At 43.6% G+C, this 21,346-nt stretch overlaps 3 protein-coding genes and 1 non-coding gene across 4 annotated transcripts; 3 read left to right on the top strand and 1 right to left on the bottom strand.

The window, feature by feature from the left end:
• Positions 1-570: 570 nt before the first annotated feature.
• On the top strand, positions 571-5,455 carry LOC124652658 (nucleobase-ascorbate transporter 2-like). Its single transcript, XM_047191697.1, has 14 exons — positions 571-854; positions 944-1,245; positions 1,332-1,429; positions 1,527-1,703; positions 1,829-1,929; positions 2,364-2,439; positions 2,977-3,221; positions 3,302-3,398; positions 3,492-3,578; positions 3,790-3,848; positions 3,931-4,022; positions 4,097-4,174; positions 4,335-4,495; positions 4,899-5,455. Exons 2-14 carry the CDS (start codon positions 1,152-1,154, stop codon positions 5,109-5,111), a joined length of 1,578 nt encoding a protein of 525 aa, XP_047047653.1. The 5' UTR covers positions 571-854; positions 944-1,151; the 3' UTR covers positions 5,112-5,455.
• Positions 5,456-13,134: 7,679 nt separating this feature from the next.
• Positions 13,135-13,221, top strand: TRNAY-GUA. The gene is given in 2 exon segments: positions 13,135-13,171; positions 13,186-13,221. It is a non-coding gene; the product is annotated as a tRNA-Tyr (tRNA).
• A 683-nt stretch (positions 13,222-13,904) lies between these two features.
• On the top strand, positions 13,905-16,405 carry LOC124654595 (iron-sulfur assembly protein IscA-like 2, mitochondrial). The gene is made up of 4 exons (XM_047193591.1): positions 13,905-14,637; positions 15,066-15,196; positions 15,371-15,479; positions 16,122-16,405. Exons 1-4 carry the CDS (start codon positions 14,452-14,454, stop codon positions 16,182-16,184), a joined length of 489 nt encoding a protein of 162 aa, XP_047049547.1. The 5' UTR covers positions 13,905-14,451; the 3' UTR covers positions 16,185-16,405.
• A 705-nt stretch (positions 16,406-17,110) lies between these two features.
• LOC124651404 (carotenoid 9,10(9',10')-cleavage dioxygenase-like) lies at positions 17,111-20,384 on the bottom strand. The gene is made up of 13 exons (XM_047190496.1): positions 20,277-20,384; positions 19,944-20,090; positions 19,696-19,798; positions 19,345-19,604; positions 19,085-19,264; positions 18,782-18,860; positions 18,624-18,705; positions 18,396-18,458; positions 18,172-18,310; positions 17,770-18,079; positions 17,584-17,645; positions 17,347-17,502; positions 17,111-17,263 (listed from the first exon to the last, which is right to left on the bottom strand). The coding sequence occupies exons 1-13, from the start codon at positions 20,382-20,384 to the stop codon at positions 17,111-17,113; spliced, it is 1,842 nt and encodes a 613-aa protein (XP_047046452.1).
• Positions 20,385-21,346: the final 962 nt, after the last annotated feature.

A 21,346-nucleotide genomic window follows, 5' to 3' on the forward strand; every position in this document is an offset into this window, starting at 1 on the left:
AAGTGTATGTTCTAAGCGTAGTTTTTCTCATGATAAAAAATGGCACATGTATCTAATTTAACACAATCAAACGGCGTTAACAAAAGATTCGTCCCCATTAAAAAAACGATACGTCCCTTTCCCCTGGCAAAATGGGAATCAGACTGTACCTTTTTTTTTTTTGAGAAACGGAATCAGACTGTACCTGTGTTCTCTGAATGTGAAGATAACGTCACACTGAAAAACATAAACGCAGGGCGACAAATCCGACATTCTGTGCAGCCTTCCACCAACCAAAATTTACTGCGCACGCACCCCGACGCGCCTCTTCTGTTTTAATCTTCTGAGCCGAGGCCAGAAATTGAATTATAACGGTCTAATCCATCCCCATAGCCGTTTCTAATCCCTCCACAGGCACATTAACCATGGGGAAGTTTCCTAGCGAGAGTGTGAGGAAGGGGACATGATGCAGAGTGAGAACTGAGAGAGAGAGAGAGAGAGCAGATGCCCACACTCATCCCTCGCACTCGCTCTGCGCCTTTTTATGGCTGCCTCTTTTGACCTTTTCCGTCTTTTTCCTTTCTTCTTCTTTGATACATCCCACATCACTACTAAAGCACGTTAGCAGCAGCATCAGAACCGCCTTTGTTTGCTTTCGTCCTCCTCGGCGAATTTTGCGGCTGCTCACGTTCGTGTCCCCCCGCCCCATCTGAGCGTCACTCTAGCTCGGCGTTTATCTCCCGCATTGCCGCTGGTTTTGCAGCTCCCCGGGGTTTGCCAGGTCGATTTGTGCCTTGGTTCTTGCAATCTTTCAGCTCTTTGTCTGCGATTGATGGTCCGCCGCTCAAGATTTCTTTAGGTGGCATCTGTCCCAGGTACTCTGCTCGATTACCGATTTGGTCAGTCTTGTTGTGCTACTAATCAAGTAATCGGTAGCTCAAGATAATTACTGTTCTCTCTGCAGATTGATAGAGGGTTTCAGGCACACATATTTGGGAGCTTAAGAGCATTCGTCTGCTCGATCTGCTTACCCTTTTCCATCTTGCCCCTGCTTTACACTCTAGCAATTATTCCGAGGAGTTCTTGAGCACCTTTGCTGCTTTCCCCACCGTTTCAATCAACCCAAGCGAAAAGATTGTTCCCCTTGAGCAGAGGAAGGGTTCGATTGAGAAATGGCTGAGGTGAAGCCTGAGGATATGGTCCATCATCCACCCATGGATCAGCTGCAGGGGTTTGAGTACTGCATAGACTCTAATCCTTCTTGGGGTCTGTGTCATCTCATCTCTCAAGTGTTTGGTATATTTTATCCAGTTACATGTATTGCTAATCTTGAACTTTTGTTGGTGTTGCAGGGGAGGCAATTGCTTTGGGATTTCAGCATTACATACTGTCCTTGGGCACTGCTGTGATGATCCCCACAATGTTGGTTCCTCTTATGGGGGGAAATGATGTGAGAATCTCCTCCTTGGTGTTTCCATGTCGTTAGACTCATTGGTTAGTTTGGTACAACCTATTCTGACTGAAAAATGTTTGGCTGATTCTCAAAGCGTGACAAGGCAAAAGTGGTTCAAACACTGCTATTTGTGACTGGGATAAATACACTGCTCCAGACACTATTCGGCACTCGCCTTCCCACTGTCATTGGCGGTTCATATGCATATGTTGTTCCGGTCCTCTCCATAATCCATGATCGCTCGCTCACGCAAATAGCTGATGGCCATACTGTAAGTATGCAGTAATTTTTCTACATTTTCTATTATCTTACAACAAGATCCATGGCCTAATGCGCCATCACACAAATGCAAATATTCATGTAACTTATTCATTTTCTGTTCTTTTCTGTCTCCAGAGGTTCGTGCAGACAATGAGAGCCATACAGGGGGCATTGATAGTCTCGTCAAGCATTCAGATAATTCTTGGCTATAGCCAGCTGTGGGCAATATGCTCTAGGTACAAGGATTTCTCACTTCTTTCCTTAACTTATGTATGATGGATTTTTAAGTCCAAAAGTTCATACAATTTTTTTTCTTGACTTGTGTCAGAATTCGAGTAGTGTGTTAAAATCATGTACTGCACCAGGCAGATTATTTCATTAAATTTCTTGTGCGTTAACATGACATGTTTACACGTGTTCATATGCTGGACCACCTTTGCAATATATGAATAATTTTATTGATTTTTAATATACGGTCCTAGCCCCTCTGTTATCCATCCACTTTATGTGTCCATCAGTTTGAATGGTGTGCATCACTTTAGGTAAAGTCCATATGCTCATATGTTAATCAAAAGGTGAGCAATATATCCAAAAGTTGCTGGAACATGGATACTATCTTCGCAGCGACGACAAGAATAAGAACATTAACAGTAGGATGTGCATGTTGCAGGTTCTTTAGCCCACTTGGGATGGTTCCAGTGGTTTCATTGGTGGGGCTTGGCCTTTTCGAGAGAGGATTCCCACTGGTAAAAGCTCTAGTGGACTTACTTTTTCTCTGTACAAAAGAATATCAGTCACGTTGATATTTGGAACTCATCACACTGCAGAATGTGACCCCAGAAAATCTTATGTTGCCTTGCCATTTTTAAACGTTTTCTGAGCTGCATGGCCTATCTTACTATTTGGTGATACAACTTTTGATTTATCAAAGTTTATTTGGAGCATGGATCTATTACCGTTTAACACTCACCGATAGACAATTTGAATTGATTGTTACGCATGTTATGTTGCACGTAGTACCAAAACATTTATTTCTGGTTTCGAATATCTTAAAAGGTTCATGGAGTAATCTTTAATGCACTGAAAATATGTACCTGTATTTGAGTTTGCCTGTACACTTCAAAAGTTAAATGGCATCTATTATACATCAACTATTCATCTTTACTGAGGCAAAATCTTCAAAGAACTTGACCATTTTTCTTTATCTGCGAAAAACATCTATCACCATGGTATTTATGTTGCACTATACTGAGTTCATGAGCTAATTCAGCAAAAACATTCAGATTGGGAGCTGCGTGGAGATTGGTCTGCCGATGCTTATCCTATTTGTTGCTCTTTCCCAATATCTCAAGCATGTTCATGTTCGGCATGTTCCGATTATGGAGAGGTTCTCAATGCTGGTGTGCATCGCTCTTGTCTGGGTCTATGCTCACATTCTAACAGCAAGTGGTGCATACAAGCATACTGCACTTGTCACCCAGATCAGTTGTCAGACAGACCGTTCCAACCTCATCTCTTCCGCGTTATGGTTTGTAAACTGGCATGTACTTGTTCATTTTTCACATCCATATTTATATATCTCTCAGATAATATTTTTACTCTCATAAGGATAAGCATTCCATACCCATTGCAATGGGGCCCACCAACATTCAATGCAGACCATGCATTTGGCATGATGGCCGCAGTAATGGTGTCGCTTATAGAGGTACCATGACATCCTCGTGGAAGACATGATGTTTCTTTTACTCAAAAAATCTTTTATCCCTCTGATTTTGTTGAAACTATTTGAGTTCTTCAGACAACTGGCGCATTCAAGGCTGCTGCCCGGTTGGCAAGTGCGACACCCCCACCAGCATATGTTCTGAGTAGAGGTATCGGATGGCAGGTTAGTGGTTATATTCTTCTAGCCTCTTATAGAGCTGTCAATATGTCCCATGAATATCAAATAGAATTATCAGTGAATTGTTTACAGTTTCACAGATTTTCAATAATCAGTTAATCATTGCTGATGTTTTTTGAAGTGGAATGAGACTTCATAATGCATGATGTTTGACTGAGTAATGTTTCTCTTTCTGCTCAAATATTTGTGCATTCAGGGAATTGGTACCCTACTGGATGGGCTATTCGGCACTGGGACTGGCTCTACTGTATCTATGTAAGTGCATCTGAGTTTGCATTCACAGATTTTTCTGTAGTGGCATGCCTAATATTATGCAGAAACATTGGATGCAATGCAGTGAGAATGTTGGTCTTCTAGGATCTACAAGGATTGGTAGCAGGAGAGTGATACAAATTTCTGCTGGTTTCATGATCTTTTTCTCCATACTTGGTAACATTTTTTTCTAGCCGGGAACACAAGTTCACGTTAGATTTCCCAGATATCTGAACCTGTCATGATTGTAGGAAAATTCGGAGCACTTTTTGCATCCATTCCTTTCACAATATTCGCTGCCATATACTGCGTTATGTTTGGTATTATTGGTAAGTATCCTAACAGATGAAGTGAAAGATGTTTTTTTTAGTACCTCCGTTCCAAATTGGCTTTCCAAAACATCTTATAATTTTGAACAGAGGAAGTAGTTTTTTTTAGTTCTCATAGTTTTGACTGTACAATTGATTTTTCTCTTTGTTGTGTCTCCAGCGGCCGTGGGGCTATCCTTTCTGCAGTTCACCAACATGAACTCTATGCGCAACCTCTTCATTGTTGGTGTTTCACTCTTTCTTGGCTTATCTATACCGGAATACTTTTCTCGGTATATGACGAGTTCTCGGTCAGGCCCAGCACACACAAAGGCTGAATGGGTTTGTAACATCACTATCTTACATTTCAATTTCACAAGTTTTGGAGTTAATTGTGTTTGATCCCCAGGATCCATTGCACCTCAAATTTTTAGCATGGCCTCCCACAAGTCTACTGTCGCAATTTGAATTCAAATTGACAATCAAAACAAAATCTAGTATCTATCACAATGCATAAGACAATCTTAAGTGATGGCAAAAAGTTGTGGTATTTGGAATCGCACAATTTAGTATTTTTTTCGGTCTTACTTTACCAGCAACTAGCTTGCACAAAAGCAACATTGCACAAAGTTCATGAGTCTAATGTAAAAAAGGTTTTATCTTGTTATCTCTATGCAGCGGTCCTATTTAGCATCCTTTATCATTAGCTGAGATTGAAAATTGTCATCCCTGTTCCTTAATGCAGTTCAACGACTACATCAACACCATCTTCGCGTCGCCCCCAACTGTCGCTCTTATTATTGCTGTACTCCTTGACAACACGCTCGATGTCAGAGATGCAGCAAAGGACAGGGGGATGTCATGGTGGGCGCGGTTCCGGACATACCGAGGGGACAGCAGGAACGAAGAGTTCTACACCCTGCCGTTCAATCTCAACAGGTTCTTCCCACCATCTTGAGCAGAAGCTTCCAAGGAACGCGTAATGCATTCAAAGCACCAAAGGAAGCAATCGTTGCATTCCAGATTTGCAGTGTCGTCTGCCTTTGATAGAGTAGAAGAAGAGAAGATAAAATGAGGATGCCGCTTAACTTAGTAGCAAGGATGGAGGAATTTTCCTTCCAGTTGTCGATTGTACATAGACCTTAGTTTTTGAAATCAAGAATTTTGAATTTGCTCTATGCAATCCTAGATTTGCTTTAGAAAATTAGGAAGCTTCTTATCTACCAGTCTCTACACGAACTAAGGAACATACAAATAGCAATTTTCATTTCTCTAAGATATCAAATTCCCTTTTTATTACCTAATATTACACTGCAACCACTTAAAAATGGTCGCTAATTAACTAAGAGTCCCGTGCAACTTCAAAAGAAAGAAAAATAAAAGATCATAATTACAAAAACTAAACTAATTGTTGCCATATATTCTTGAGCGTCTGGTTAATCAGCATGCCATTCTCCTCGCATGGTATGGTGATGACAACGACGTGATGCGCGCACCCTCCCTGCACAATACGTTGACAACAGCGGTATGATGGCCGCATCCTCCACGCACGGTATGCTGACAACCTTGCCGTGGATCTCAAAGAGAAATCAAATTGATGAAACACCGCATATTGATGATAAGACACTACTAGGAAACAGACTATCGACGGCGCACCTATTTAGCATATCCCCGGCGCACCAGAGCCCACCGGTGGAAACATGCCGGTGGTAATGGCTCGCCGGCGCACCAGCTGGTGCGCCGGCGGTAATACAATTTATCACCGGCGCACCAGGCTGGTGTGCATCGGCGGTAATGTTTTTCAGAATTCAAAAAAAAAGATATAGAGCGAGATTTGGTCGTTGCTCAGGAACCGTGGGCACTGTGGTTGAGAGCGCCAAGCGGGGGGGGGGGGGGGGAGGTGGTCGCCGGAAGGGCCACCGGAAAGGAGACGGTCGTCGTCGCTGGAGGAAGGGCTGCCAGAGAGGAGATGGTCGTCGTCGCCGGAGAGAAGGTGGATGTCGTCGTCGGAGGGGAGCTTTGCCACCATCGTCAGAGGGAGAAGCTCGAGCTCGCCGTCTTGGATCCGAATGGGAAGGAGAATATGGAGCTCCACGAGGAGAAGGTGAAGAAAGAGGAGGAGAAATTGGAAACATGGAGGAGGAGGAGGAGACATGGAGGAGGAGGAGGAGTTGAAAGTGGAGACATGGAGGATGAGGAGGAGAAGAAACTGAGAGAGAAGGACACAGGTCTGTTATATATAAAACTAGCTAACCACCGGCGCACCACCCTCTTAGGTACGTCCGGCAGTAGCTTTGGATTTTTTCATTTTTTTTTAAAACCTAAAAAAACTCTATTTTGCTTTTCGATTTTGGGGAATCTAAAAGTTGGCCAAACAACCGTATGCAACCAGAAAATTGACCAAAATTTTGGGTGGATATATTTTGATATAAAAATTCTTTTCATTGGAGGTTTTCATTGGAGGTTGTATGCAACTAGAAATTTCGTTTTACCGAAACATGACGCCATTTTGTAAAAAAAACTCGAAATTCATGTTTGATAATTTTGCTAAAAACTAGATCACATAACACATGGCCATCTTGAAGATTTTTTTTTCAAATTTCTATCATTTTCTTTTATTTTTTTATTACTACCGGCGCACCAATATGGTGGTGCGCCGGCGGTAAGGGGGGCTGCCATTTTTCCTGGCCCGAACCTAGTCGGCCATTAGCCCCGGCGCACCAAATTTGTGGTACGCTGGTGGTATTTTGGCATCACCGGCACCCCTATATAGTGTTGTGCCGGCGGTAAATAGCATCGGCGTACCTAAAAGTTAGCGCACCGGTAGTAGCCTTTGCGGCTATTGGCCTTTTCCTAGTAGTGAGAAGAGCAAACCATTAGCTCGGAATGAACCTTTAGCCCGCAGCCTCGACCACCTCGCCAGCCACTTGGACCTGCCATGGATTCGCTCGTAGGGGTTGCGAGAGAGGAGGTGGGGACGGTGCTACAGTGGAGGTTGTGCAGAAGCTAGGGTTGTGAGGAGGGGATGAGGCAGCCCAAGCGTGCGCCCCACTTTATACGCTGGAGGTTGTCGAGGGCGCGACACATTTGGCAATGGCATTAGTTTCATTGGTAGAAATAGGCGGCGGCCATTCGGCAGGCAAGGCATCGTTATTAACGTGATGCAGACTGCCGAAACGATGTCGTCTCGCTAGTACTGGCGCGCCGCTGAGAAGATGCATCGAGTAAGGTGTCAAGGTGGGACCCCGTTAGGATCTCACTTTTTGTGTATTTTGCCTTTTCTAGTCAAAGTTTTCTATTTTCTTTTTTACCTTGGTTAAAGTTTTCTATCAAAATTTATACTAAAAAATGCAAAATGTACTACAATTGAGATTTAGGTGGGATCCCATTTGACAGTTGACCCCTAGCATCGAGTCAGGTCACGACCGTGCAGTGTCTGCTAAGATGCATCCGAGACGCAAATTTGGGCGGCCATCACCAGAGACCAACGTATGGATTAGTATGGAACAGTTTGGCAACATTTTAACAAACCAGTCTCAGTTTCAAACGAGATTTAACGATTTTGTAAGCTAATATAATGCGAAGCCTGGAAATTTTTATAGATGTCCAGGCTAACATGAGGAGTCTGAATCTGGTCAGGTTTCGGGGCATCAGATCTCAGCCTCTTTCGTGAAAAGATCCTGGTCTGCTCAGGAGGCCTCTGCTGCTGCTGTTCCTGAGGCTCTTGATACGCATACTAGGAAGCAAAGGCGCGGCGGCACGCCGCGCCCGTGATGCTAATATGTTGGCATATATGGCTAGCGCTATCTATTCTTCATTGCCTTTTTTCTAAATGGCAATGCAAGTTTTTCCGATAATAAAGAATGGCGGTGTAAGTTGATCAATTGTATGAGCTGTTGAGAAACAAAATATCTCTCTTTTTCAAGGATGTGTAATGTGATTTCTGTGATCAGAACATTGTATGTAAATTTATATTGCCATGTTTTTTTTTCATGTCGATGATTTATTTTGCTTTTGTTTTCACATAGTTCTCAGTATAATTGAGTGTTTTTCACATAGTAAACAACATGGGAAAAAATGAGCGAGGAAATAGAGGAAATCTAGAGTTAGTAGGTAGTATGGTAGCCACTCATTGCTGCAAAAAATAACATCTAGAGGCAGCACCGCAGTAGGCAGCAGGCTGCAGGCCGCGTGCCGTCCCTTTCCTATCCCGAGGAGTGAGGATAGTGTCCTCCATCCCCAAATCGGACAGCACGCTCTCTCCTCCGCACACTGGCGCCACCCCACCTCCCCACACCGGTGCTTCCCCACATCAGGCAGCTCGCCACTGTTTCCGCCCTCCCTTCTATCTTCCCTCGGCGCCTCGTCGGCCACCAGGAATGCATGCGGGTGCTTCTTGGCCTCACCTGCCGCCCGACAGAGCTCGACGCCCGTCAGTGCACGCCCGTCCACCAGCTTCAGAAGCACAATCTGCTTGGGCCCGCTGTCCACTGCGCAACGATCAGCCGGTGCATTCCCAGGCCGGAGAGCATCAGCTCCATGTCCGCGTGAAGGACCAGGCGCGCGCTCCCCGCAACATCACCACCAAGGAGCCCATGTTCCCGTTCCTTTTCTTCTCTCCCATCGTGGTGCCATGTCTGTGTTGAGGAGTTAGGCTGGAGAGAAGAAGGGGAGAAGGTCGAGATGATGCTTCTGCCAGCCCAGACTTGAAGCCAAGTTGCAGATCAGAAGAGAAGAAGCTCCGTTCTGTCAGCATGCACGGCAATGGAACCTTGCTGCTGGTTGGGATTCAGTGCTTCTGCATGACGGATCTTGCCAAGGCCATGGACAAAGAGGAGCTGCAGATGGCAGTCAGTTGTACCAGACAGAGGTGGCAGAAGGAATCAACTCAATTGAATCCGAGCTGACCTCGTCCAAATCGGTATGTTCCGCTTTCTTGAGTTGGCAAAAGAGAATTTACTTTACGCTTATAAAGAAAGTAACTGCGATGTTCCAATTTGCTCCGATCTACTTAGTACACAAAGTTCTATTCATTGTGCTCAGACGAATAAGCTAGAACAGGAAATGTAAAGTAAAACTAAATATACAAAACCATGTGAAATTACTAAGCAAGGTGGTTATAATCATCAGGGGTAATACCAACATGGATGAAACAAAAGTTAGTCTTCACTATGTTGATTAGAGTCGCCAGATAGGAAAATGCAACAGTACATGGATGAAACAAAAGTTAGTCTTCACTATGTTGATTAGAGTCGCCAGATAGGAAAATGCAACAGTACTACCATGCAACAGAAAATTTCTAGTTGCTACATTAATACACTAACCGCAGCAGTAGTAGTTCGCTGTGTGTAGTAATAATTAGTAAGCAGAGTAGAAGATCTGGGACTGTATAAGTGGTTAGTATTATATCATGCTGAAAATATAGAGTAGAATAGTCATCTTGCTTTTAAATAAAGAGAACAAATTTTAGTACAGAGAGTAGGACAACCTCTTAGCTTCAAGAGTACCATACAAACAGGACATTACAACTAAGATAACTGCACATAGCTATCTAGTGGGAATTTATTTTAGAGCATAGTGGAACTACTTGTTTTTGGAGGTCGCATGTAAGTCAACTGTATTATATACATGTAATTCTCTTACGAAGATACAAACTACAGTCTGCATTCAACTCTCCAGTTGGTCATCTATCTCCCTTTCCTTCTCTCTTTAGTGCAGTTATTATCATGACCACAACAACACTTCTGGTCTTATATATATATGCAGGAAAACTGCATACACATTCTCTGAAAAGTTCAGAAATTCACATGTTACATGGCAAAAGCAAAAACAGGACATGTAATTTGCAAAACAAATCTCCAATTCAATAAGATTTCTCTTCCAATATCTATTTTCTACTGTAAAACAACCAGACGACCAATCTAATTTCTATTGTTCATGATTAAAGCTGTGCCATGGCATATGTACACTGACTCTAACTATGAGCAAGCTACATGATGGCCTCACTTGTGAGAAAAGGTTGATAGATTTTAAGTCTGAAAATCTGAGATGCAAAGCATGCATGAAACTCAATAGCTTCAAGTGAAGTTCTATGTTTGCAGCATCACTAACAATCTAGTGGTAGCTTCCCAACCAATATATGTCATTTAAAATATATACTGCAAAACAAAATAGAAATCAAACTCGGTAGTTGTGTTCTAACTCAAAAACATTCTACCGAAAAATATACCATACCATAGTACGACTGAGTCATCGGTGTTCGTGGCGGCCAACCTGAAACCGAAGGGCTGACTACTAAGTAAGGACGGGGGCTAATAAGCATCGGCATGACAACAAAACTGAGCATATAACATCATTCAGACATGCTGCGAAGAAAAACATACACATATAGTACTTTTGGTGTTCTTTGAAAAAATATATTCAGTGATAAATACTAATAATTGATATCGACGAACATAGTATTCTAAACTCTCAAGAGATATCTAACCAATGTATTAAATCATTTGTAGAAGACATTGGTTGCAAGCACAAAAAAGGTAATACACATCCACGCAAAAGCTGAAAAAATTTCAAATTGAATGTATGCACTTAAACTCGTCAATGTAATTAACTAATTAATCAGGGGAGGACATTATCGTATACATTAGATAGGGTTCTGGTGACTCAAAATTGGAGTACTATCCTAAGACCAGGAGCCTACCTAGGATGCACCACATGGATGGTGAATCCCTTACTGTCTGGCCTTGAGCGCAGCTGAGCTGAACCTTGGCATTGCCCGCTTGGCTCCTGATGATCCTACAACCTGCAAGGGGCGATATCAGGAGCAACTCGAGACTGTGAGATCGCCCGATCGAGATCACGCAAAAGCTGGAAAATTTTCAAATTGAATGAATGCACTTAAACTCGTCAATGTAATTAACTAATTAATCAGGTGTGGACATTACAGTATACATTAGATAGGGTTCTGCTGACTCAAAATTGGAGTACTATTCTAAGATCAGGAGCCTACCTAGGATGCACCACATGGATGGTGAATCCCTTACTATCTGGTCTTGAGCGCAGCTGAGCTGAACCTTGGCGTTGCCCGCTTGGCTTCTGATGATCCTACAACCTGCAAGGGGCGATATCAGGAGCGACACCAGGACTGTGAGATCACCCGATCGAGACCTGCCATCCCAATTTGGAGGCCTTGTGGGAGTGAACAGGTCGAACATTCTTGGGAGCCCTCTCCGCGCGACCGCCATCCACCAGAAAGCAGCAGCTGTACCGGCTGCAACCACAAGCTCGACGCGCAACGCACGGCCATTGCCGTCCTACAGCACCGCCGCCTGGAGGAGCCAAAGCAGGCGGTGAGACCATGCCCCAGATCGGCGATCATGGGGACCCACCGCCTGCAGTATGGGATGTTCACGGGCATAGGCGGTCCGGCAACTCCAATGCCACGGGCGGCCTCCCGCGGGTGGCGGCGCACGACTTGAGGCTTGTAGGACAATGACAGAGTGCGCTCGTATGCATTGACCTGCGAGGAAGGCACCTCCCTTCCTCCGCTCCATATGACGTGGGCGTCATCGAGCTGTAGCAAGTGCCGCCGCGAAAATCCAATGTGTGATGACCATGGAGAGAGTGGGGCGCCGCCCAGGAGCGCGGGAGGGCGCCGGCCTCCGCCATGGACCATCCGAAGGAGCTACGACGGAGGCCTCCGCGGCAGGGCCTCCGAGTCAGGATCCTCCGTGCCAAGGGCCATCGCCATGGGACGGGATGCCGAGGAAGCGAAGGATCTCACCTCGCTGTGGATCAGCCCTGGCCGCGGCGATGGAGCATGGACTGGCGGCCACAGGACATGGAGCGGCGACAAACTTGGAACTCGGTCCCTGCTTGCTCTGCCGGCCCCTGCCTCGTCCGCCCTGACGTGGCTGCCGCCGGCCCGCGCGTGCTCCGCCCCCAAAGCGCCGTCCCCGACACGCGCCTGCCCTGCCCTGAGGCCGCCATCCCTGGCACGGGCCTACGATGCCCCGCCGCCAACATCCCGGCCCGTGCCCGCCCCGCCGCCAAGATCGCCGTCCCCGGCACGCGCCTGCCCTGCCCCGAGGCCGCCATCCCCGGCACGGGCCTACGTCGCCTCGCCTCCAACGTCCCGGCCCGCGCCCGCCTGGCCGCCAAGGTCGCCGTCCCCTTCCTGCTCCTCTGCTTCGCCTCGAGCTGCAGCCCAGACTCGCTTAGGGCTATGATTTTTCTGACCACCGCTGTGAGGCAAAAGCAATTTTGTGGGGGAGGAAGAAAGGAAAAAAAGAGACATGGCTGATTTGGTTGCCGATTTCTCTAGTTTGCCAAAGCATCTCGAAGGTTCAGCATCTCGAAGGTTCAGGATAAAGCGGTGGAAGTGGGGTCAGTAGCCGCTTTGATCAAAATAATTGGGAAACCTCAATCACCGGAAACACCACATCAGTGTATGCAGTAAAGAAGGAAAGGAACCGGTAACCGGTTGCTCAGCGGGCAATAAAAAAAATGAAACAGAAAATAATCCTGCGCTCGACCAGGTAAGAGAAAAAAAAAGAGAAGAGGAGGAGGTACGTGTCTCTAGCCAATTAGAGATAAATAGCTCATGAATAGTAGCCAAGGCAAGATGAACTCTCTAAATCAGCCCTCCTTTATATAGGGTATAATAGGTTGGCCCTGCTTCGCGCCATACGCCATTGGTACTCGTACTCCCTGCCCTGTCCTCTTTGGTAGAGCTAGATTTAATTGGTACTGAACTACGATCGCTTGTGTCCTTGAATTCGACCTATAACAGGTTACGCCCAATTCATTATTCACTATATGACTTCGTATGTAAGGCACAAATCATGAAGGTTTTTAGCACATGATAATGCCACATTGTCCAGCAAAAGTGGGAGATGACAAGAAATTTCTCGAAATACGGTGTACATGCCTTCGATTAGCTTTGTGTGTTATATTATCTGTGTTGGAAATTAAATCACAAACCGACCTTAGCTCAGTTGGTAGAGCGGAGGACTGTAGTATGTTGCAGATAAATCCTTAGGTCACTGGTTCGAATCCGGTAGGTCGGAATCATTTTTTATTTATTTTTCAAAATTCATTTGACTGCTAAAGTGCCCCGTTCATTTGACATGTTAAAGTTTTCTATCAAAATTTATACTAAAAATGCAAAAAAAAGAAGGTTTCCCGCCTCAAAATAGTTGTATGATTCATTCGATCTATATAATTTCTTCGTCATATAAATTTATGTTTATTTTTTTTAGATATACGAACCTAGAATGCCTGAGTTTCATGTACACATTTTTCGCAAAGACCGTGCATGCCCTGTTGTCGCTGAAGGAGTAATTGGAGAAGAAGGATGAATATGACCGTCATATGTGGAGCAAGAAAAACATATGCGGCTAGTGCTTTACCGACCCGATGTAGGCACTCGTCTCTTAATACCCTATGCTTCTCTTTCTCAGGTTTGGTGCGACCATCGGGTGTCGTCAAGATAGACACCTGGATTGCATATATGCAGAAATCACAATTGTCCCTCCGGATATTATTTGAGCATCAATGCAACTACTAAGGGCATGAGCTTGATAGGCGGTATGTCCAACTGAGACTGGATAAAAGCTTTCGACATATCGCATGCCAGTGTTATGGTCCCATTAATATGTCTTTTTCTCAAAAGTTCGATTTGGTTTTTCTCTTTCTCTCTCACATTTTCCACTTTATGGCTGAAGAGGTTGCCTCCTGATGAAGAGGCTGCCTCCTCATCCGAACCTACTTTGGACCATCCGAACCTAGTTAAAGGTGTGAGGCAACACCCCTAGGGCTATGCATTGGGCATGCCCTAAGGAGTCGTACAACTACCATCTTCTAAACAATCCACTAGATTTGATACATGAATGATGGATTGAACACTCCACACACTCCACATCAGTACCAGAGCCAACTCTATATCGGAGCGGAAAGGTCTCAGGATCGTCTCTAGAAAACTTTTTCGGTAGTTTTTTTTTCTTTATAAGAGGATAGGAGACCGAAATTGTTTAACCTGAAGTTTACCTAGGTAGACAATTGTCATCAATACGCAATGTGTTTTTTGTGGGCAAGATGTATACTTAGCATTTACGAAAAAAAAAGAAATTAATACAGTAGTTAGAAGATGCAAAATTCGGAACTTTGGAGCACGTAGAACGTGGGAGCGGGAACTACACGTGGAGCCCACGCAGCCCAGGAAATCGTCAGCTTCCTTCTCCCGTGTTCCCCAATTCCACCGGAGGCGCGCCGCTTAACACCGGCGCCCACCGACGGCGATGGCCACGGCGAGCCCCCCACTGCTACGCCGCCTCGCGCTATTACTTAACAGCCGCATCCGCGCCAACCACCTTCTCGCCGCCTCCTACTCCGCGTCCTCCCACCAAACTGCCGCCGCCGCCACCACCGAGACGCCGACGCCGGCGGAGCCAGAGGCTGTCAGCATGACGGATAGCTGCGTCCGTGTAGGTTCCCTCCCTCCACAGCTCCGTTTTAGCAATTCCATTTTTAACTGCTTCGAGGGATATTTGTCTTTCCATAAATTTGGGGATCAATTTTTAGGATTTTGTAACGAGGGCTTGCCATTTTCTGGTTAAGATTCGACTCTAGATTCTGTTTACATTGTCCCCAAGTTGTATAATTACTGTAGAAACTTAGGTGGTTTGAAACTTTAAATAGGGATTTTATCATTTATGTAAGGATAATCTTTGAGCTGTTCGAATTCTATAATATGCTAGGTAATACTGATCGTATAGGTATAGTGTGCATGCTTACAAAAATGCTGTTATTACAAGAAAAGTTGTCACTTCTGATACTATTTGTCTTACGTGTTTTACTTCTGCAAGTTAGTTAATCATGTACAGTGTGTGATAATGGAATTAGCTCGCTGCAGAGGCTGAAAGAATTGCACACTAATGAACCATCTGCTGAGGGTAACATGTTGCGCTTGAGCGTTGAAGCTGGCGGGTGCTCTGGATTCCAATACACCTTCGTACTTGATAGCAAGAAAAATGCAGATGACAGGTTAGTGGCCATGCTTCCGGTTGAAGCTTTCACTTTCTTTATTCACAGTACTTTTTATTGCAAAAGATTGAATCTCAAGTGATTTCTTGGGAAGCAATGAAGCATCGATCTTAACCACCATAATTTTGACGACTCTACACTTACGTGCCTTGTTTGAATTTATTTTAACTGCAGAGTCTTCGAGAAGAATGGCGTTAAGTTGGTTGTCGACAATGTCTCATACGACTTCGTGAAAGGTTCCACTGTGGATTACGTAGAGGAATTAATACGCTCGGCTTTCGTGGTAAGTTTTCAGCTTCATTCATGTATCACACTGTATCTGAATTTGGAATACTACTTAAAACCACCCAGTTGTCCTAACAATTGATATACACTGTAGAGTTGTTAGTTGTCATGTTGTTTGGACGATCATTCACCTTTCCGAGCTTGCAGTTTACATGTCTGCCGTCTTTTACATAATTAAGCGTGGTATATATTTATTTTTCCAATAGAACTACATCATTAATTAGCTAATTGACCACCAATGTATGATTAAAAATAAATATTGTACTGACTTGGACATGTTTTACCTTTAAAGCGTTATTACTGGCATTTGACCCAGCTCAAATAGTGCCGAAATCCATTTAGCTAATTTTAAACAATGCAAAGTATTCAGGCTGTCTATCGAAGTTGATCAGATATTTTCATCACTCTACATGCTTGTGCTTTGTATATTTGTAGAAACTTAAATAGTGATACTCAGACTTCATATTCTACTTTTCTGAGCCATTGTGCCAGGTGAACACCTGATCTTGTTTACGCTCTTTAGGCAGTGTGTTATTAAAATCGTAGGTCCTTATCAATCATGGCTCTATATTGATGTAGTATGTAAGTGAAATTTTATAATGTATATTGATGGAGTACTACCGCTACTACCAATGTGCAGGTGTCAACCAATCCGAGTGCGGTTGGAGGGTGCAGCTGCAAGAGTTCCTTCATGGTTAAATAATTTCAGCACTAGTAACTTGAAGAGAGGTAGCATGTGAGAGCTCTATGTTGCAGACTATAATTATATTTGTTCAGTTGTCTACAATACTTTGATAGATCCAAATAAGTCCCTGCTATTTCTTCTGTATTTGTCGAATCATGTGTATCATACTGATTTACTAGAATATATTAGTTACGTGGGGCATCCTCATCATAGGCATGGGCTGAGCCACCAGATTCTTAGTTGCCTCCGACCTCCCTAATGTTTGACACCCAAGTCCGGGACTTCTGTGGCCCTTAGAAATCTCTTATAGATAATATTATGATTTCCTTTAAAAGGTTTTTTATGCTAACTATATGATCCAGAATACTTGTTTTTTGGAATATCAATAAAGAATTCTTTTACCCCAAGCCCCTTCTCTTGCACCTACCCCTTTTACTCTTCTCCAACCGTACAAGCAACATGTTATGCTTGCGAGGCTTCGGCTGCCCTCACGATCCTCCAGGTTATGGCTTTTCCGTTAGCTCCTGGGTTCTACAAACTTGTTATGAGAGACCATGACCTGCTCTGGTGATGATGTTGACTATTTTCTTCAGAGGTTAGTGCAAATATAGTTGCATTCTAGATATTTGGCACAATATTTTTTTAAGATACTGGCAGATTGACTTCGATTATTTCAGTACCCCAAATTATTTATGATGGTTCTGTCTTTTATGGAAATTGCGCACAACTTAGAGAGCTAGAACTGCAGCCACATGCTTATTAGCTATACACTGCCTCCTCGTGTTTCTACAAACATTTGTATAAGATAACCTATACAAGGCTGCCGGTAGTTACAAACATACTCACGTAGGGGAAATGTATGAACAGTTCACCTAATACTGTATGATACAGCATCTGAGGAACAAAAAATGCTACTTAATAAGGCTCAATTCAACCGATTAGTTTTAAGCTGTCCAGTTTTTTGCTGGTTTAGTATTCACACGTCCATTTGTGTTGTTGTGAATAAAAGTTCCATGAAAGCCATAAGGTACTCTTTGCGGCAATGTTATTTTGGCAACAGGTGCACCTTCAAATCTCTGTGTGTCAATAATGAGCACCTGCAGACATAAGCTTCAAAATTAGACCTGTATTTGGTATAGGACTCAGGGTGTGTCTATACTGTGTTGCAATGAAAACTTGCCTGTGATGTATTAGTTTTTTCATCATGTACAAAAGAAATTATCCACCCATCATCCTCATGTGTGCCACCAACTCTTGGAACAAATGATGCTCCAGAGCAGAACCGATCTTCACCGAGCCGATGAATTTCCATCTTTACTGGATCCTTGGCCGATGTCTTGTTTACAACATGAGCGTGAGTGCTGACATTCTTGTTAAATAGTAGCTGAACTGAAGCACACAGTTCATTTATACGTACCTCTGTCACATTCTCTCTTTCTTCCAGGCATAGTTTTGCTAAACTTCCATATTTCGGGAGTACTGCAAGATGTAATAAAAGAATCAATCAAGCTATGATGCATAATACTGTAAAAATTAAAATTAGACATATGCACCCAATATCCATGCCGTTAATTAGTGAATTGTGGCTTGACTTTAGCAGTACCTTTTTCACTATTGGCTCCAGATCTTGTTAAAGAATCCACTATTTGTGCATACGCATAATTGTGACGCACGCCTGTGTAGTTGTTGTGGATCATTGGGAATTCCAAAGACCACTTGGTTCCAGTCAAATATTCCCCTGAAACAGTCTTTGTTTCCAGGTTTAATCTCCATTCATATAAGCGAGAGAATAGTTTCTCATTAATTTCGTGTTTCCTGGTCTTAAGTTCTGATGTTTCCGGCACCATGTCATGTTTGTTTAGTCTTGGCCCTGGTATGATCGAGTCAGCTGAACGGAAGCCCTGGACAACAACCTAAGTCACCAGGAAAGGATGAGATTTGCATTGTAAATAGTTAGCATTTGGAATAACTTGAAGGTAGGAAAGGAAAGGAGAATACTATGTACCTCATCACCCTCTTCGAAGCAGTTGATAAGGTGGAACATGCATAATGGTTCAAGGTCGAACCACATAACTGATTCTGCATCACCATAGCGGGGCATAACCCCAATTCTTGAATAACTTCCCTTCTCAAATTCGATCAGCCTATGCAAGGGGTAATATTTCATTTTGATTTTGTAAATTAAGGAAGCTGCTTATTTGTTAGTATAAGTTTATCTGAAATACTTACTGGCCACCTTTAGTGAGTCTATCGATGTCAATTGTAAGAGGTAAATCCAAGATTATATTGTACCTACATCAAGAGGACAATATCTGTTAATTGCTTTCGTTGGTTACTGGATTATACAAGTCTAATATTTTTCTAGTATTTCCTGTAAACAAGTTAGTATTTTATATGTAGTATGCACTGAAGTCAATAAGTTGCGGGGACTAAATGATGTTTCTTAAACTCGCATACTTTAGAGTAACTCCTATGTCATGACAAAGTGTAGATCTGTCCAGCTTGACGTCAACTTTATGTTTTAGTTTGGTTCCATCATCTGCAGTCAAATAATACATGAGTGTGGTTATAATCTGATCTCAAGCATGGCACAGCGAAGAAGTACAATAAACTACCTGAGACAACCCCAACAACTAGGAAAGGCCTCTTTGCATCTGAACCAAAGATTACAAGCTCTCCTGATCCAGGAGCTACCTACAGCCATTTGAACAAAGTGCCTTAAAGCAACCAAAAGACAGAACAATGATAACACTGAAACATCGAGCAAACTGATATTACTTAGATGTAAAGTAGTGTGTGTTACATGATCAATACTTGTACCTTTTACAATAAGTTCTGTTTTGTGCCTATACATGCTTAAATTACGGTTCTTTGCTAGCTACGCAACTAATGCAGCATAGTCTACTGGCTGTCCATACCTTTGGGTGAGCAGTGAAGGGCCGATCCCATTTCCCGCCGATGTCCCAGGTATTGCCTGTCTCAAGATTTCGTATGCAGATTTCCTGCGGCTGATGGCTCTCAGCAACGGCGTACACCCTACCTGCATGTTCAAACACATTGGTGTTGCTGATGTTCTTGTTCACCTTGCCAAACCTCAGCTGCATTGCATGTCCACTCACTTCATGTTAGGGTTTCCGAGAAATAGCATATACAATGTGGGTTTGGCAAGGTCACTTACATAGTTAAGAATGTAGGCGACGATGATGGCCGGAGAGTCGCCTTCGATTGCAGGGAGGAAGCATGGCTTCTGACGGGCTTGTTCGATCTTCAATGTTTCGGATTGCACATAGCGGTTGGCATAGGAGACTGACCAAGAATCTGAACGGCTCTTGGTGAAGAAGAGGGCATGGAGCATTCCCTCGCCCTCAACCCATATTTCACTGGACTCTCCAAAGACCGATGTAGTGGAGTGGAGAGCGCCAAAGAGGGGATTGGAACCTGTTGTTATCTGACACTTAGCTTTCTGTTTTGAATCTTCTGCGGCACATGTTCAATACTGCGGTAATCTGAAAAGATAGCAGATGCTCACCATTTCTGATGTATACGCCCTCTGGGAAATCTTCCGGTATCTCTCCCTCGATCTGGAGTATCTCTATGGGTCCACCGATCTCATCAACTGGTGCAAAGTTGCTCTGCAAACTTGTCACAAGTAGTCGTTAATTTTGCAAGAAAAGAAGCATGGCTGAGTGCTGATTTTTTTTTTTTTTGGGTTGTTAATTCTAAAACTTATACATGGGAAATTGCAGTGGAAGGGAGGAGTTTCCTGGACTGAAGTACCTCAGATGGGTGCAGAGTTTGATCACTAAATTTGAAGGTTGAGTCAACTACTGCATCCAGAAGCATCTGCGGCGTATTCTTCAGCACCTTTGAGGCTTCATCGATCCTGAAAGAAAGCTGCGTTTGGAGCTCCTGGAACAAAGATTTCTGAAGCATGGAAAGAAGAAAACATTAATTTTCAAGGTATTTATTCCAAGAGGCCTATAAAATTTCTTGTTTGCTGATCATGAAGGATAAAAGGTCAAATAGAATCCTGTTTGCACCATAGAGATTTCACAAGGAACAATTCAAATTTTCCGCTGGAACTTCAAAGAAAGTGGGGGATGGAATGACCTTTGGATTTGAGGTTACAGACGAGGACGAAGTTCTTGCACTGAGAGAGAAAGCAGGTTTGTAGGTACGGGAAGGTGTAATGCCATGGGGCGATGTACTCCTCAACATTTCGAAAGTGACAAGTGTAATCCTCCTGCAATCATGAGGAGATTTGTCCCCAATTTATAGCACATCGGTAAAACCTATATGGGGTAGAGACAACGGGCAGAAAAAGCCTGGAACATCTTGGAATATCCGAAATGGGCTCATACTTGTTGGTGGTATTCAGGCATTTTAGCCACGTGACGACACCAGGGATGAGCACTTGATTCAATTTAAAATCGCAGCATTGACTTGGAGGCTCCACTGATGCCAAGACCTGCCGGCCGAACTAAAACTTTGTTCCCGGAAGGACTACAAGAAGTAGATGATGTGTCCATCCAGCAAAGATCTTATCTTGCTATTCCAAGTTTCTAATAAGTATTTTTCTTCTTCTCAAAGTCCGATCAATTCTTGGTGGCTGTTCAATGTAGATGGCACTAGAAAAGGCACTAATCTATGGCACAGGTAGAATATATCTGGGCGTGCAGAACGAAGTCTCAAGCCCTCTCCTACCGTGTATAGTATGCTGATCTAAACAACAATTCTGATGGGATCTGATTCGACGCACCGACTTGGTGACGTCGCTTGATGGAGGCTTGCAACTCAAATGGCATTAGCTGTTTCGAGATGCTTTTCGCGGAGTTGCATCGACATCTTGTCTGCACTCTGTTTGGAGGTTAGAAACAAAGTCGTGGACTTTCTGAGTTGGGTATCGGAAGTCTTGTCACCAGTGTCTACTTTGCTTACAGACTGAAGTTTGGCAGACTCTTGTAATAATTAAGTACTACATTTTTTCCACGGTTTCACAAAGCTACGATTTTTTTTTTTTGAATCTCAGCAGGAGAGCTGCTGTTTTCATTGCATTAGAAGGTGAAGACAAACAAACAAAAAGATTTCCGGTCCAAAACGGAAGAACGGAAAAAAGGAAAGAAAAGAGGCTCAAACCCTAAAAAAAGAACTCAACCCGGATCGAAGGGGCTCCCACTGGT

This window comes from Lolium rigidum, chromosome 5, assembly GCF_022539505.1.
Source record: "Lolium rigidum isolate FL_2022 chromosome 5, APGP_CSIRO_Lrig_0.1, whole genome shotgun sequence".
NCBI classification, from domain to species: Eukaryota; Viridiplantae; Streptophyta; class Magnoliopsida; order Poales; family Poaceae; genus Lolium; species Lolium rigidum.

Coding starts and splice junctions, on each gene's coding strand:
- LOC124652658 (XM_047191697.1), top strand. CDS start 1,152: ATGGCTGAGGTGAAGCCTGAGGATATGGTCCATCATCCACCCATGGAT. Junction 3,579..3,789: donor GTAGAGGTATCGGATGGCAG/GTTAGTGGTTAT, acceptor TTGTGCATTCAG/GGAATTGGTACCCTACTGGA. Junction 3,849..3,930: donor ACTGGCTCTACTGTATCTAT/GTAAGTGCATCT, acceptor GATGCAATGCAG/TGAGAATGTTGGTCTTCTAG.
- LOC124654595 (XM_047193591.1), top strand. CDS start 14,452: ATGGCCACGGCGAGCCCCCCACTGCTACGCCGCCTCGCGCTATTACTT. Junction 14,638..15,065: donor TGACGGATAGCTGCGTCCGT/GTAGGTTCCCTC, acceptor AGCTCGCTGCAG/AGGCTGAAAGAATTGCACAC. Junction 15,480..16,121: donor TAATACGCTCGGCTTTCGTG/GTAAGTTTTCAG, acceptor ACCAATGTGCAG/GTGTCAACCAATCCGAGTGC.
- LOC124651404 (XM_047190496.1), bottom strand. CDS start 20,384: ATGTTGAGGAGTACATCGCCCCATGGCATTACACCTTCCCGTACCTAC. Junction 18,861..19,084: donor CCTTCACTGCTCACCCAAAG/GTATGGACAGCC, acceptor AAATGGCTGTAG/GTAGCTCCTGGATCAGGAGA. Junction 18,459..18,623: donor GACATAGGAGTTACTCTAAA/GTATGCGAGTTT, acceptor CTCTTGATGTAG/GTACAATATAATCTTGGATT.